General features: G+C 38.0%; 1 protein-coding gene across 3 annotated transcripts in view; it reads left to right on the forward strand.

Moving 5' to 3' along the window:
- Col11a1 (collagen type XI alpha 1 chain) overlaps nucleotides 1-18,239 on the forward strand; it is a 195,308-nt gene that overhangs the window by 19,231 nt on the left and 157,838 nt on the right. For all 3 annotated transcript variants that reach the window (NM_013117.1, XM_087616547.1, XM_087616553.1), the window contains 3 exon segments: nucleotides 5,329-5,496; nucleotides 12,119-12,332; nucleotides 17,727-17,889. In NM_013117.1, the coding sequence (NP_037249.1) occupies nucleotides 5,329-5,496; nucleotides 12,119-12,332; nucleotides 17,727-17,889 (545 nt within the window).

An 18,239-nucleotide genomic window follows, 5' to 3' on the forward strand; every position in this document is an offset into this window, starting at 1 on the left:
GTATGTATGTATGTATGTATGTATGTGTATAAGGTCCAGTATTAGGTTGCCCTGGTGTTATATGCCTGTAATCCCAGGTATACAGTAGGCAGAAGCAGGAATATAAATTGGATGCCATTTTGTGCAACAAAGTACTTTCAAAGTCAGTCTACTCAAATTAGTAAGGTCTTTTCCAGAAAAAAAAATGTAAAGAGGTTATGATAGTCTTATAGGTCAGATGAAAAGGGCTTGACATATACGAGTCCCTAAATACAATCCCTAGCTGAGCCCCCTCAAACAAAACGAAACAAAATAAGAACAGAAACAAAAGCCAGAGCCAAACAAATAAAAAAAAACCCAAAGAAAACAAAGCAAAAGATTCCACTCACGTTCATTTTTATGATCTATATAGACTTTGTTGAAGCCTTGGAAAACTGGCTTTAGTGTGTGAAAAACAGCCAATGGTAACCAATAAATGTATGTAACTGTTTCCCAGTCTTCATAGGTGGATACTAAGTTTATGTTGCATACAGTTCTCAAGTCTGAGAAAGCCTTCTACCTTTTAAAAATGCAAAACTACTTTTATATCAATAACAATTCAGGTAGGAAGGAAAGCAGTACTGCTTCATTAGAACACTGTTCCAAGGTTCGCTCTCCAAGGTGTGGTAACAAATTCAGCTGGGAAAAGGTCTCTGAGGTCAAGAGTTTTATCAGTATCATTTTATTGGTTTTGAAATTGCGGCCAGTGTAGGGGAATGTCAGAGGGTGGATGGGGAGGGGAAGACTCTCATAGAGGAAGGGGAGGAGGACGGGAGAGGGGGCTTATGGACAGGACAGGAAACTGGGAAAGGGAATAACATTTGAAATGTAAATAAAAATATATGCAGTAAAATTAAAAAATCACACGCACACAAAGAAGAAGAAGAAGGAGGAGGAAGAAGAGGAGGAGGAGGAGGATGAGGAGGAGGAGGAGGAAGAGGAGGAGGAGGAGGAAAAGAGGAGGAGGAGGAGAGGGAAACGGAGGGGGAAAGAGGCGGGGAGGGGGAAGAGGAGGAAATTGTGGCCCAGGCAGGTTGATATATTTCCCCGTGTTCATGCCACACAGACACTATGGTAGAGGTAAAATTCAGAAGCAGTCAGAATTTCCAAACCTGTATTTTACAGGCTTTCACAGCTTATGGAAAAGCTTGTGGAAAAAATACCAAAAGAACATGAGACTCAAAATATTGGATGATGTTAGGTGATCCATTTGGGTTCTGCAGACACATTCAACAGAAAAGATCAGAAACCTAGGACCAAACTTCTGAACTGGTGTGGATATCTAAGAGGCTCCTCAAACACACAGAAAGACCATTAAGGCCTTCAGAAGTCTTATTTCTCGATGAGAAAGTGCATGGCATATTTTCACTTGTGTTTTGCTGATTTGGATATTGTGTATGTGTGTTTGTGTGTGTGTGTGTGTGTGTGTGTGCGTGTGTGTGTGTGTGTATGTGTATTTCTTTACCAGTTGTGTATGAATGTATGAACTCATGTGTGTGTGAGTGTGGTATACATTTCTGTGTATACATCTTTTATCTTCTACTTTGGGAATACAAATCAAAGGATAGGCAAACAACTCAACATGTGTGAATGACACAATGCGAGTATAAGCACACTGGACAAAGGTTCAAGAGAGAGACACTACTTTTTATGGGTATATCCTACATCCTACATAGTTTGGTGATCTATATCTATATCTAAATCTACATATATATATATCCCCAAAGTAGACCAAAGCATTTGATGTATTTCTTTTAAGTTCCAACTAGTATTTGTCAACACTGACTGTGGTAATATTTCCAGGACAGCGAATATCAGAATAGACATGCACTGGGGTGGAGTGGGGGGTTGAAACTAGGGAGAAAATTAGGCATGACCAGATCATCAAGATTTTTCTATGCAAGGAATGTGGAATGTGGATGGCATCTGGAAGTCAGTGGGGTTCACTGAAGGAATTTAAGCAGCAAGTTGCTTGAACCATGGAATTTAGGAAACTCAATCATGCACTGGAGTGCAAATGGACAGGGGAATTTATGAAAGCACTTAAAGGGCTTCTGTAGTAATGATCAAGCTCTCGTGTCCTATTTTCCTGTTTGGTAAACCCACAGCATATAGTAGAATATAAGAAAAGTAACTGAATATAATACTGTACTGAGTTTGATATGCCTGAAAATGTTTCACAATGGGCATGGGAATAGAAATAAACACCAAAGCATCCCAGACTGGCTTTGGAAAATAGAAATGTCAATTTTTTTTCAGATTTACTGTAATCAACCACATTAAATCATTGCTGTCCATTTTTAAACAGTTGGAACTAAGAAAGCCAGATGAATTTTTTTACACATACTTGTACATATATGTGTGGAAAGCAACAGAAACTGTATTAATGAGAGTTTTTTAAATGCTGTAGCCATTGGGATGACAGCATGAAGCAACAGGCAGAATTTCAAAATAATTTACCATTTAGTTCCATAGAAAGAAGAGAAAACAGAATTTGTTACTTGAATTTTACTTAAAAAATAAAACTTGACATCCCTTTTTAGAGAATTAATTTAAATTGAAACTTAAAACAACAACAACAACAACAACAACTCAGAATTAGGGACTGAGTGATTATATCACACACTGTCCCTTTAAAGACATTTGTCAGACTTTAGAGGTAGAGCCTCTACCTTGAATCCAGCAAAGGGAGGATAATCTTATCACATTCACTTCAACCTGGAAGGGATAACTGTCCTTGTAGATGTCTTGCGTTAGAAGTCACTGCTCTGAAAAGGAAGTTCTGCTTGCTTCATCCTGAGCGTTGGTGATGGATGTTCAGTTTTGAACACAACCTGAGCTTTCTCTTTTGATCATTGAATTACAGCTTCTTAGACTCTGTTCATGTCTACTCTGGAGTCTTGTTCAGTTTAGAGCAAGGAGATAAAATAAAATAAGCAGATAATATGTTGTGGTTTTTCAGTCACATTTTTCCTCAGAGTAATTTATATCCTGAAATGTGAATTGAGCTTAATTTAAAATAAATATCAGCATCAGGAATCAATTAACTGGCTTAAGATAATTTCAGACTATTTTCAGTGCGTTTTAAGTTTCCTTTTGTGGTTTTCATCTGCGGGTTATTACAGCAACAGTGGGGGCGCAGAAAGCAGGCTGGATATTTACACAGACCCTGAGAGCACCCTTAGCTTACTCTTTGATGCTCCGTTCTCCCTTCTGCATGGCAGGAAAAGAACATGCTATTTATGAAGGTCTGTGCCTTTAAAGAACCGAGCCTGGTGACAAGACACACATTAGGATCTTTGTATGTGGCTGTTAGTGTATTATTTTCTTAGTTTTATGACGCGAGAAAGTAAGATAGCAAGAATTCTCTAAAAGTAGTCTTTTGAAGCAGGATTAGTGAAAAATCAAGTTTTCAAATACTACTCAGATTTTGAAACAAATATTCAAAGCCTCGACTATAAGGCTACTGTATTTGATCCCTTCAGTCTTTCTGATTTACACAAACATTATTTTCAACACTATATGTTATATTGAATAGTTTATGGATATTCGTTTATCAGCTACATTCCATGGGTGCACAAGAGTCTGTTATTAGAGGAAGTTGTATACATTTTCAGAGGAAATTACATAAAAGGCATGGGCGTTAATGATCTACCTAAGTGTACCTGCAGAAGTAGAAGTTGGTTTTCCTTGAGTTAATAAACTAAGGGACCAATCATGTGCACATTTCCCACAATTTGCATTCAGTTGCACATTCATGCTTTCTGTGAGAAATTGAGTGTTCTTATAAGTAAACATTTATTGAAGTTACAAGTCCCAAAGAGCCAGAAGCTGGTGAGTCTGTCCCTTGAGAAATGGTATTATGATGCTGGCTTCTTGTTTCTAGAATCAAACCCAATTTACTTCTCACCAAGTTCTTGCATAAATAGTATACTAAGGAACACCGTGGTGGCAGTTCCTGTTAACTCACTATATTAGAGAGAATTTTCAGTCATAAATGAGCAAGATAACAGTTTCTGTATACTCTTAAAAGTAGACATGACTTCTTTCCTCGTTACCAAAGCATTTTAGCACTTCTCAGTTAGAATCAAAGTGTTTTAAGGGCTATATCTCAGGCGTGGTGAATAACACATTGGCCAGCAAATGGACCAATTGGAACATTTCATTTATTTTGAAGACAGACAGAAGCATCGTAATGTATTCTGACATGATGGACCCTAACATTCATTTGTAACAAGTGCTACTCCACTTGGTTCCTGTATTGACTCGGAGACATGAATGCATTGTTTTGGACCAGAGATTTTTGAAGTCCAAAGCAATGATATATGTCTCCGCCTTTGTGGTTTATTCCATGTAATGAACCTTCAAAACGTTTGTGATCATTGTACTCAGAACGCCACAGAAGCAGGTAGATGATTTCAGGGATCAGGCCTTCATTACTTTTAATGACTGAATAAAATTCTTATTATATGTACCACGTGAGGTTCATTCATTTAATTCTTACTTTGTTTCAAAATTTTGCTACAATGGACAATGCCAGAGTGGACACTGAATTTTTTGGACATGTAACTTTTGGGATTTTGGAGTTATATGCTACTTTGTTGTTTTGAGAAAATATGTGATATTTACTTAAAATTCTTAGAACAAGGAACTTCATAATACTACAGATTGAAAATGCATGTTAGGGAATGTTGGATACTGATAAATTCAGGATGAGAAGAAGGAACGTTGCAGGCAATTGTGTACTCACCAATAATTCAACTAGCTAAAATGGTTATAGTTCAACCCAGTAGTTTAGTTAACCCTGGTTAAACTAAACAGGTCGCAAAATCTGAGAGACTGGTGGTGATGAAGAAGGCTTGTTAGAAATAGCAAATAAAGGAAAGTATAGGGAGATGTTAATCAGAATGCATCATGTAATACAGGTATAGAATTGTGAAACCACCAACCAAAGAGTACATATGGAGTGGCCCATGACTCCAGCCACATATGTAGCAGAGGATGGCATTGTCAGGCACCAATGGGAGAGAGGCCCTTGGTTCTGTGAAATATTGGTGCCCCAGTGTAGGGGAATGCCAGGGAGGGGAGACAGGAGTGGGTAGGTGGGAGCACCCTCATAGAAGCAGGGGGAGGTAGGATGGGATAGGAGGTTTCTGGAGGGAAAACTAGGAAAGGGGATAACATTTGAAATGTAAATAAATAAAATATCCAATAAAAAGAATTATCAACAATATTTAATAATTAAAATACGGAAACTAAAATGGTATGTTAAACTACTCAATTATTTTAATTTTTTCTCTTATTTTTCAGCTGCTCCAGTTGATATACTGAAAGCATTAGATTTTCACAATTCTCCAGTGGGAATATCTAAAACAACAGGATTTTGCACAAGCAGAAAGAATTCTAAAGATCCAGATATCGCTTATAGAGTTACCGAGGAAGCCCAGATCAGTGCCCCAACGAAGCAGTTATTTCCAGGTGGGTTCACTTTATCCTTGCCCCTGTGGCTGCTGCTGCTTTTGCTAATAATTCTGTTCCTTATTTCCTTACTAGTCTTTCTGTTATCATGCTAGATAACATCCAGTTACAGAGTGAAATATAATTTTTTCATATAACAAAAAACAAGGGAATTGTAATCACCAATGACATGATGAAAATATCTGACAGACTGATTCAATCTGGTAACAAATATGCTTAGTTTTAGAAATTAAACAATTTATTATGTCTTCAATAGAATACGCGAAGGCAGTATTTTGTGACTATTCCATATTCATGGGGTGGGGACTGGAGAAAACTGTTACAATTAATAGTTGATAATTTAACAGTCATAGAGATTGAGACAAACTGCACATTTACCTAACATTACTGCAACTCTCTCTCTCTCTCTCTCTCTCTCTCTCTCTCTCTCTCTCTCTCTCTCTCTCTCTCTGGTAAAGTTTCGTTTGGAATGTTTTACACATTACTCTTATGTGAACTTTAATACAGTGTGGTGACTTGAGTATGAATGGCCTCTATAAATATTTGAATGGTTGTTTCCCCGTTAGTGGAACTGTTTAGGAAGGGTTAGGAAGTGTGGCCTTGTTGGAGTAGGCGTGGCATTGTTAGAGAAGGTGCATTACTGGTAATAGGCTTTGAGGTTTCAAAAGCAGACCAGGCCTAGTTTCACTCTCTTTACTTCTAACTTGAAGATCAGATGTGAGCTTTTAACTACTGTCTCAGTGTCATGTCCATCTGATGCTATGCTACCCACCATGATGATCATGAACTGTTTGAAACTAAGCAGCTAATTCCTTTTTGTTATAAGTTCCCTTGCTCATGTTGTCCCTTCACAACAGTAAAATAATAACCGAGACTAGTCACTTCTCACGCATACTCAAAATTCTGGCATTAGAGATTTTCTAAGACTTTACCTGGAAAATTTTCATGTAATACTGATGAATTTCTGGGAGAAATTTTTTCTATGAGAGACAATTTGATCCAAGGGTGTAAAATCTTTTAAAATAATAATTCAAAAAAAGATCATTGAGTTCAGAAATGAGATACCCCATTACCTAAGCAGGCAGCCAATCACGCATGCGTGCAGTTGATGGATGCCAGTTATTCAGCCTTTACCTCGTGCTTGCTCCTATTTAACAGGAAGGTAAACTGAGCTCCACAGATGTTCTTTAACTTAACCAATTGCATTTAATTATGGGGATGCAAGGTGATATAATATTAATATTTCATACATGATCAGATTTCATTTCTATGCTTTATGATCTTCCCCAAAAGTGAACATTTCAAAATTCTACATTGTCTGTTCTTTTTCACTGTCTGAAGAGCTCACTTCGGATTCTCTGCATGAGTTTTAAAAGTCAGAAAGCATGATAAAGGAATCCAATATAATAAGCAAAATATTTCCATGGGACATTAGTTCCATCTTTCCTTCCTTCGTTCCTTCCTTCTTTCCCTTCCATTCCTTCCCTTTTTCTTTCTGTTTCTTTTTTGCCTTCTTTGTTTTATTTACTTTTTTCTTTCTCATTCTTTCTTCAGCTCCCTTCCTTGTTCTCTTGCTCCCTCTGTCTGTGTGTCCCTAACAACACTTCCTTCCTTCTTTCTTGCTGTGAGGGTCTCAATCGAATGAACTTTCTGTCATAGCCAGCTAAGAAACTACCATACACCTGTCCTAAAGCATTTTCAAAACATTTATCCTGGGAGTCATTCAAATTTCCGTTATATTTTCTCATTTAAATTAATTCTTATTGGAGAAAAGCAATATATTAACACAAAATATTATGATGCATCTTTTGTACTGAAAAGTTAAAGGTTGAAAGTCTTCAACACATCAAGTCCACACCATATTTCAAAATTTAATTAAAATACTTAAATAATAATAATAACATCACCTTTACTTTTCATTTACAGATATAGTTTCTGTATCTAACAAGAAGCAATTTGCATAGAAAACAAAACAAAATGTGAAGCAGTAGAACTGTTTTAGAAATAGTGGTTAAGATATAATTTATAATATTTTATAATTGGCTCATTACCTCAAAGTCATAATAGTTAATTTAATTAATATGGTGTTTGATCTTTTCTTCATAGAGAATTACTACAATGGATGCCTGTGGAATTTTCCTCCACTCCAGTTAACAGAACTCCTCTGTGTGAATGTTTTACCCCCGTTAGCACTCTTGCGCTCTGGCAATGCTTCTTGAAATGATATTTCAGATAAGAAACTCTTACGATAGGAGTTTTATTTCAGAAAAGAGAGTCCTCTGATAGGTAATTCAAATAAATTCCTTGCTAGAGAGAACTTTCTGAAAATACTGCATACATGATAATTTAAAATAGCAATAATAATAATAATATACCACTAAAAATATCAAATTTGTGAGCATTATTTAAAAAGTGGTGCATTTTCTGATGAACATTTCCAGAGAATTGGACCCTTCAACAGTCATGATTGATAATAGCCATCATTCTCAGTAAGAAAGATTAGTGTCACGTTGCAGAATTTAAATAGACGTCCTGCAGCAGTCTAGGTTGAGACTTTAAGTGGAAAAACCTCAAATGTGCACCGGAATTAAATAAAGCTCCTGTTTTAAAGTCTCATTGACACCTTTGGAATACCTGTTATAAATTTCTTGGCGGGGGAACCCTGTATATTGACTTACATCCTCACAACTATCAAAGGAGGAGAAGATTTCAGCTCAATTCATGGATGAAGAGTTGAATAGACCGAGTGTTTTAGTTGGGTACCAATGCATAGCCATCTAAGGCACCCTATTAAGACAAATGAAGTACCTGAGCATGCTCGCCGAACCGGTAGTTAATGGAATTGGAGACAAATTCTCTTTTCTCTGACTAAAGTATAATTTTCTATATATGGTAAATGTCAAAACTAAAAGAAATCATCACCATTAAAACATAAAAATACTTTTGAAAGATATTTTTTGCTTGGAAAAGTATTGAACAAAATTTAAATTTCTTTTTTTTATTGTTATTGTGAGATTTCATATACTGTTTACTAATGGAGGAACATCTATTAAAAACCCATTGTAAGAGTAATGACATAATCTAAGATACTTGTCTGTGATAATCATGTTAGTTAATATAGACACATATTTTTTGAAATGAAAATAAAGTATAAATATCAGCTAAGGTCACTTTTAGCAAGAGTCTTTTCGCTTGTCTTAAGTTTATGTTTATATTTTAAACTATGGATATTTAAGATGTTAAACTCTACATTTCATGTCTATATTACATGTTGATAACTGTTGTTTCATACATTTAATACAGTGTATGACTAGTACTGTATTAACTTTTGTTAAGTTATAAAATTTTCAGAACTTATATTGCTCAAACTCAATGGTTTATTAAATTTTTGCAATTCCCTCACTCTTATATAAGTGTGATGTTTTCTGATGTCTCATCTTTCCTAACTATCTCTCTGTAATTTTTTTTTCAAAAATTTTTAGGAGAGTGAACAAGTTATCTTTTTGAAGCTCATAATATTTTAATGTCTTTTTCTTTCATTATGAGATCATGGAAAATTAGAGGTAATTTACCTTGGGTCCACTTCACTAAAAAACTATGTTACTTAAGTATATATTTCAATAGCACATAAATTAGAAAGCATCTTGTTAAGTAATGTTCTATATAGATTTTTTTCTATCTCACTTCTATGATTATTTCTCTCCTAGTGATGTTCAATATAAAATTTCTGTTATCTTTAAATCTAGTTAGAAGACAAAGATATACAAAAGAAAAATTTCTTGACTAGTATGTATGAAGTCTTGGGTTTGAGCATCATACTAAACGTTGTGATTGAACAATATATATCTATATGCCTAGATGTGTATGAGAGCCAGTTAGTCAATGCTGACTTCTTTTTGGTGACATGATATTTAATTTCCATAGCAGCTCTACAATTTAGTCTATATCATTAGCCTAACTAAATGAAATTACATAGTTTTCTAAGAGCATATGGCTAGAATATCTTGTGGCCAGTGGATCTGACAAGACATAGGATTCTTTTTTATGACATTTTATTTATTTTAGTTCTGGGAAAGTGTACATTCATCGGTATGTCTGTGTGTTTATGTGTACCTTTGTGTGTGCCTCTCTATCTCTCTGTCTCTCTCTGTCTCTGTCTGTCTCTCTCTGTCTCTGTCTCTGTCTCTCTGTTTCTCTCTGTGTGTCTGTGTCTTTCTGTCTTTCTGTCTCTCTCTGTCTCTGTCTCTCTCTGTCTCTCTCTCTCTCTCTCTCTCTGTCTGTCTGTCTCTCTCTCTCTCTCTCTCTCTCTCTCTCTCTCTCTCTCTCTCTGAGACAGAGGACAATTTCTAAGTATTGATTCTCTTTTTTCACTATCTGGGCCCTGGATATTAAACTTTTGTCATCATCATTGGCAGCAAGTTTCTTACCTACTGAGTCATCTCTGCAGCCCAAGACCTCATATTATAGTGAACTACCATATTAGTTCTCACTCACCTAGTTTGCACATATACGTGCAGGGTAGTAAAACAAAAACATCCACACTGCCTGTCTCTGTTCCTCTCTGAATACATCGAAAGGCTTCTTATTCAGGAAATGTCTTCCATTCATTATTATTCTCAGTGGATTCGTAGAGTTCCTTTGTGAATGATGCTTACTGAGCCAGCCGTGGTCTTTCCAAAGTTTTTAAAAAGTGTTTTTGCAATAATAAATAGTGCTATGATGACCGTTAAATATAATATCTTTACAAAGAAGCATCTCATAATTAGGAGAACTGGAACTGCATATCTGCATCATCTTTGGAATTTGTTCCAGTGATAGTCATATTTACAATTCTATTTTAAAAATCATTTTATGTTACAACTTGTAATTGAATTAAGAATGAATGGATTTAATATGAAAGCACTTGATACTGGCCAAGATATAATCTATAACAAAAACATCTATTTGTGAATGGATAATATCTTAACTGTGGTAATAAAATTCTCCTAAATGATATCACAATACACACACACACACACACACACACACACACACACACACACATACACATATATATATATCATATATAGTTAGTTAGTGGTTATATATCATATATTATTACTTTGAAAAATAAAGCCTACAACTTGATATGCAGTGTTTCCATAGTGCTATTAGCAGTTCAAATATAAGAAAGATATATTGTATTTGAGGCAATATTCAAAATGACACATTTAGCCATTGTTTAGTAAGCACCTGTGTAGGACAGGTGATGGTTTAGGTACTTGAGACAAAATCAGAGAAAGAGGAAACAAACATGAGAGTGTACCTTCATACTTAATAACTCTGATTTTTAGTGCCATGCTTTTCAATAATGAAACTGAACTATGTGATCAAAATCTCTTAAGTGTTTAGAGGGATATTGAAGATAACTCTTTTTTATTACTTTATTATTGCACCTTTTCACAATGAGCATGTAAGGGAACAGTGTAGACCAAGTTGGGAAGTACAGCGCTGGTGTCAATAGGAGTGGTGAATAAGATGGTTCTGGGGGCTGCAGACATTCCTCTAGAGAACCCTTACTGTTCTTACAGAGGATTGGAGTTTAGTGTCCAATGCCCATGTCAGATGGGCCATAATGCATGAACTACAGTTCCAGATAATGTGATGTTCCTGACGTCCACAGGCATCTGCTGTCATGGAACCACATACACAGATCCCATACTTTAGAGAATGAAAGAGGGCCTGCAGACTGACTCGGTGCTTAAGAGTTCACACTGTTCTTGGGGACCCAAATACTGTACATCTACATTGGACAAGTCACAGCCACCAGTGAATCTATCTTTAGGGTTATCCAACACCTCTACCTTCCTTAGGTACCTGCACTAACATGCACCCCATTTCCTGTCTGCTCGCATATGCATAACTAAACGATGAAATATATCTAAAATTAAACCATTGAAGGGATCTTAGAAAGGTCTGAAAGAGCTTGAAGGGGCTTGAGACCCTATATGAAGAACAATGCCAACCAACCAGAGCTTCCAGGATTAAGCCACTACCCAAAGACTATACATGGACTGACCCTGGACTCTGACCTCATAGGTAGCAATGAATAGCCTAGTAAGAGCACCAGTGGAAGGGGAGGCCCTTGGTCCTGCCAAGATTGAACCCCCAGTGAATGTGATTGTTGGGGGAGAAGGTGGTAATGGGGGGAGGATGGGGAGGGGAACACCCATACAGAAGGGGAGGGGAAGGGGTTGGGGGATGTTGGCCCGGAAACCGGGAAGGGGAATAAAAATCGAAATGTAAATAAGAAATACTCAGGTTAATAAAGATGGGGAAAAAAAGAAGCAAAAAATGTTTTTAAAAAAGGCTCTGTTGTGTTGGAAATTATACTGTCATCAAGATATTCTTTTCTGACTGTTGGCTCAGTTTCTTGTAATCATTATAATAAATAGCGTTCAGGCTTAACATGGATTAATGTACAGAGAAAGCTTGATAGTCATATGCTTCCCTCTTCCACCACACTACTAGTTTAACTGTTCCTGCTTGAATTTAGTTATCAGGGCCCCATAAATGGTTCAGGTAAAGTGACTTAGGAACAATTTGGAAATATGTAATTTCTAACTCACTTTTGTCTTTTCAGGAGGAATTTTTCCGCAAGATTTTTCAATACTATTTACAATAAAACCCAAAAAAGGAACTCAAGCTTTCCTCTTGTCTCTCTACAATGAACATGGCATTCAGCAACTCGGTGTTGAGGTTGGGAGATCACCTGTTTTTCTATTTGAAGACCACACTGGAAAACCCACACCAGAAAACTATCCTCTCTTCTCAACAGTTAACATTGCTGATGGAAAGTAAGTCCTACAGTGACCAAATGAGAAAACAGTGCTGAAAACGATTCCCATTAATCATTCTACAGTCCTTGTGATGTGCCTTTTTTAGTGGCTATAGATGGAAAACACCAAAAGAAAACACCCCAAAATTGAGCTAGTCTACTTCACAGTCTGGGAAAGTAAAGGCAAAAAAAGTGTAAGATATAAACAAACCTGTATGGATGAGATAGAAAAACAGGACAGTAATGAGAACAGGAAATTAAGTGGTGGTGAATTTTAAAGAAATGAGAAGAGAGAAGCCCACTTTCAGAATGGAATCCGAGGCCAGGGTTTCTCATGGTGCAGTGGGTGGAAGGCACTTGGGCCAAGCATGTCCATCTGGGTTCAGTTTGTTGGACTAACATGTTAGAAGGAGAGAATTAACTCCTGCATGTTGTTCTCTTACCTCAACATGCACCCAACATGTGGGTACTCCTCAATCAATCAATAAGTGTCTCAAAATATTAAAACCAGCCAACTGAAGAGCAACAATGAATTAGCATGAGGGGATGGAAGGCACATCGGGCTGAGACTTGCATGCCAACTGCTTTAGCCAGAAAAGAAACAAAGGCAAATGATCCTGATCCAGACATCCTGACAAGCAAGGCAGGGGCAGAGGTTGTCGGGAGGCCTGCAAGGAGGTCACGCTGAGGTGTTTGGAACAACTTGGAGTTCAGTTCTGGGTGAGGTGTGACCACATTTAACCATTCTAAGCAAAGAAGTGGCCTGGTAGGAAATACATTTTTTATTTTTATTTATGTGTATATATGTGTGTGCCTGGTTCTCTGTATGTGTACCATTTGAGTACATATGGAGGTCATAAGAGGGCACTCAGGACCTTTGAACTGGAATAATGAGCAGTTGTGAGGTGCTCAGTGAGGGTTCTAGGGACGAAACATGGGTTCTTTGTAAGAATAGTAAGTTCTTTTAATATCTGAGTCATTTTTCCAGCCTCAGTGGTACTAATATTGCATATTATAGGAGACATTATATATTTGACATGTGCTGTGTACTATTTTAAGTACCAAATACATTGATAACTCAGTTAATAAAGCTTATAGATTCTGGGAGCTGAAGCACAAAAAGTTCAAATGACTTAAATGTGACAGAGATGGCATTTGAAATTAAGCTCATACTATACTTTTGTCAATCCTGGAGTTCATGTTGTAATCATTTCCTTTTACTTAGAGACTCATTAACCATAAGCAAATGTGTGCTAAATTTGCATGATGTTTTAATATCAAATGCAGAACTCTAAAATCAACTTTACTAGATATATGGCATCTGGCTGGAGGGGTTGAAGACAGTATAGATATAAAAATAAGGGGTTGGGGATTTAGCTCAGTGGTAGAGCGCTTGCCTAGCAAGCGCAAGGCCCTGGGTTCGGTCCCCAGCTCTGAAAAAAAAAGATATAAAAATAACCATTCATTTTTTTCCTTTGGTAGGATGACAGAAGTCTATGTTTCAGTTACAGGGAAAACTAAGCTTCTACAGCAATTTGTACTATGATTCTATGAACATAATACACTCAAGTAAACAAATATAAAATGCATATTTATTTTTTTAACATTTAGACAGATGTGTATGTGTGTGTATATGTGTGTATGTGTGTGTATGTGTATATGCGTGTGTGTGTGTGGTGTGTTACTGGTTTTAAGAGTTTCATGCATAGGTACTCAGGTGTTGTATTTACATCATTTCTAAACCACCTTCTTACTCCTCCAACCCCTCCTGCATCAATGGAAGGACTGCACTGTGTGGTGTATTTCAGAGTGGAAGACTCTTATGAAGAGGTTATTAGGAAGAAAGTAGAGGAGCACGTGCCTGTGTGCAGGGGAACGTGAAGGGAAGAGTGCTCCTACAGAGTGTGTTTGCAGGAAGCAAGAATGTGATCAGCTACAGAGAATCACAAAGCAAAACTTCCAGGAGGTGGAGGTTCGAGAGCAACAGGAGGCTTCTAGGAGACAGAGAATGGCGTTGAGCAGCTCTGTGGATGGTTGCTAGGTTTCACCAACACAAAGAAAGAGTTAATGTGATTCTTATTTATTTATATTTTGGCCTTATTTATATTTTATTTACTCATGTGTGTGTGTGTTGTGTGTTGTGTGTATGTGTTGTGTGCGTGTGTGTTGTGTGTGTGGTGGTGTGTGTGTGTGTGGTGTGTGTGTTGTAGTGTGTGTGTTGTGTGTGTGTTGTGTGTTGTGTGTATGTGTTGTGTTGTGTGTTGTGTGTTGTGTGTATGTGTTGTGTTGTGTATATGTGTTGTGTTGTGTGTGTGTTGTGTGTGTGTTGTAGTGTGTGTGGTGGTGTGTGTGGTGGTGTGTGTGTGTGTTGTAGTGTGTGTGTTGTAGTGTGTGTGTTGTAGTGTGTGTGTATGTGTTGTGTTGTGTGTGTGTGTGGTGGTGTGTGTGTGGTGTGTGTGTGTTGTAGTGTGTGTGTTGTAGTGTGTGTGTTGTAGTGTGTGTGTTGTGTGTGTGTGTGTTGTGTGTGTGGTGGTGTGTGTGGTGGTGTGTGTGGTGGTGTGTGTGTGTGGTGTGTGTGTTATAGTGTGTGTTTGTGTGTGTGTGTGTGTAGAGAGAGGGAGGGAGAGTGGAGGGTGGACCTTTGTGCACGTTGATGTGCATGGGATGGTGTATGTGTGAGTACGTACTTGAAGGCATGTGCATGTGGAAGTCATGATAACTAGGGAAACCTTGGGTATTAGTAGTCACCTGCCTTATTTATTTATTGACACTCCTAACACTGTTCCCCTCTCTTGATTCCCCCTCACGAATTCTCTCCCCTATAATCCATCCCCTTCAGGGACCCCTTGAGTAGCTACCCACTGTCAAGTTGTTTGGTTGTGGGTCTCTGCATCTATTTCAGTCAGCTTCTGGGTAGAACCTCTCACAGGACAGTTATGCTAGGCTCCTGTTTGCAAACATAACAGAGTATCATTAAGAGTGTCATTAATGGGACTGATGCTTGCCTGTGTGATGGGTCTCAAGTTGCGCTGTTTATTGATTAGCCATCCCCTCTGTCTCTGATCTATCTTTGTCCCTGAATTTCTTGTAGTCAGGACAAATTTTGAGTGAAAGTTTGTGGTTGGATTGTTGTCCTTATCCCTCCACGGGGGATTCCTTCCAGCTATAGGAGGTGGCCTCCTCAGGTTACATATCCCCACTATTAGGTATCTCAGCTAAGGCCACTTGTATTAATTCCTGGGAGCTCCCCATAACAGGTCTCTGGGATTTCGTAGAGATTCCCTCCCAACCACCAACAGTGGCAGATTTCCATTCATTTTCTTGGCCCTAGGACCCTAACTCTTATATCTTTCTACACCTTATCATACCCTGCCCTCTTCTGCACCCCTTCCCCGCCCCCATCCAGGTCCTTCTCTCCCGCTGTATCCTATGACTATTTTGTTCACCATTCCTGCTTGGGCCTTCCTTCTTGTCTATCTTCTTTGGGTCTATGAGTGTATCATGGGTATTCTGTACTTTATAGCTAATATCCATTTATCACTGTGTTTGGGTTACCTCACTCTGGATGATATTTTCAAGTTCCATCCATTTGCGTGAATTTTCTTCTCTGAGTCAAGGTCTCACAGTGGTATGGAATTTTACTTTGAGGATTAGGCTAAACTGGTTAGCCATAAAATACCAGATAGATGCATGTCTCTGCCGTCTTAGCACTGGAATTAGAGGTGCATTTCTCTATGTCCATTTCTTTACAAGGAGCTAGGTATTGGACTTGCATCTTGATTGTGCAGCTAGCACCTTATTAACTAATGGTCCTAGCCCCTTCATTCATGTTTTGATGGTTGCTATGGTCAAAAATGCATAGAAGCACAGACCAAATTAGTAGTATAGGTGAGAAAAATAATGGCTTCTTCTAAGCCAAGAATCACCAGCTTTTGTTTCACTGTAAAAATCTGTGATATTTTATTGATGGTATAGTACCATGAGAGAAAGGGAGCAGTTAAGCACTCAAAACTTGGCTAACCTAGTACTACTTAAATGATTATTATTTTGCATGCCATGCCTAATTCTATGATTTTGGTCATCTTATTATTAGGACAACTTAAAGTAATTAAAAAATAAGCAAGTTTAGTGTTCAAATGAGACTTTAGCAATTAAAATTACTTTTATTTCCTGCTAATGAGAAGAACATCCTTCAAGACAAGGAATGGCTTAAGTTAGCACACAGCCTTCTTGGCATAAAGTATGTGTAGATTTTGCTCCCAGTGTATGATGTTTCTCCAAGGCTCCTTATATAAGTCTGCGCTCAGTTCAAACCTTTACTAGTTGAATGTGCTAGTGGAAATACCAACGATAAAGTATGGATGGAAATGTACTTGGTCACCACCCCTAGCCATGCCAAGTATCATGAAATGGACATTTGGGAATGCTCAGGCAAGTTTCTGAGTATTTTATTTTATGGATCTACTCCTAGACACTTCTGGAATATTAATCTAGCACTTTGATTTGGAAGAAAATATAAACCACAGTGGCTTAAAAAATCCAAGTGAGTTTCACTTAGTGGTTTCTGTTAGCACCAGACATTGTTAATAAAACCCTTTCTAGGATGCAGGGAGAGCATGCATGCTTCCAAGGGCTGGCCACATTCCCCCTTCTAAGCCTGTCATCACCACCCCGAATTAGCTGGGGCAGTAGCTGTAGAGTGAAGTGAGCCTCCTACTCCACACATGCGCTGACTCTGCTTTCTCTCAGTGTTTCTTCCTCTTGCCAGCCCTGGAAAGAAGGAAAGATATTGTGTCTCAGTTTTGGATCCTGCCCACGCTGGTGATCTATAACTGTCTTGAAATTAAAGTGGAAAAAGAACATGAAAACACTTGAAATAAATGGAGCTCGGGACAGAGTAGCACATTGTGTTTTACAATTAGAACATTCAGCTGCTCCAGGTGGAGCAGCCATTCAGTCAGGAGACAGACCCTTTTATAGCCACTCTCAGGGGATCGCCAGAGCAGAAGTTTTTCTCGTGGAATTCCACTTCGGAAGAAAGCGTTTACGCACAGAGAAACAATTGCTTACCCATATCTATCGCAATCTCTGTCAAATGTGCTCATCAGAAAACAGCGAGATTAAGCTTTTGTTTCTGCTGCACAAAGTGAAGCAAAGGATGGGCAGTCCTTATCGGCACAGGTGCCTAATCCTTCCTCCCATCTTAGGAAGCTGTGTCCTTTTGAGTACTTGGTGCTGTCCTGGGTAAACAGTAAATTGTCACTAGCTAAACTACTGAGGCACAAGTGTGCCTCTGTGTTAGTAGCGTTTCAGCTCACCGTTGACTTTAAAGCTCATATTCTAATGGGTCTCTCGATTTGGCAGCCAGAGCCTTTGAAGCTTACAAAAGAATTGCTTCTTTTTTTTTTTTCAGGTGGCACCGGGTAGCAATCAGTGTGGAGAAGAAAACTGTGACAATGATTGTCGATTGTAAGAAGAAAATCACAAAACCCCTCGATAGAAGCGAGAGATCGATAGTCGATACCAACGGAATCATGGTATTTGGAACAAGAATTTTAGAAACAGATGTTTTCCAGGTAAAAATAAATCAAATTCATTTAAACTGACTGTTGTTAGATCAACGGGGTTAAGAATTCTAGCCATCCCTACATTGTAAAACAAAGTTCAAACTCTAAAGAGTGACCTACTTTCTTCCTCTGTGAGTGGAGTGGTGATGTTTTCCATTGTTGGGCCAAAGGACGATTAGACAATGGTGACTGCAGGCCCTGGGAAGCTTTATTTGAGCACAAACATCCAATTCTCCTGGCAAAGACAATCCATTCCGCTCCTAAACTTTATGGTTAATACTTAGCTTAGAGAAAAGACCTTGACTTCTTTTTCTAGAAGATTAATTCAGAGAAATATCCCAGCCATGTACTTTGCCTAA

Source organism: Rattus norvegicus, chromosome 2, assembly GCF_021556685.1.
Source record: "Rattus norvegicus strain SHRSP/BbbUtx chromosome 2, alternate assembly SHRSP_T2T, whole genome shotgun sequence".
Lineage (NCBI taxonomy): Eukaryota > Metazoa > Chordata > Mammalia > Rodentia > Muridae > Rattus > Rattus norvegicus.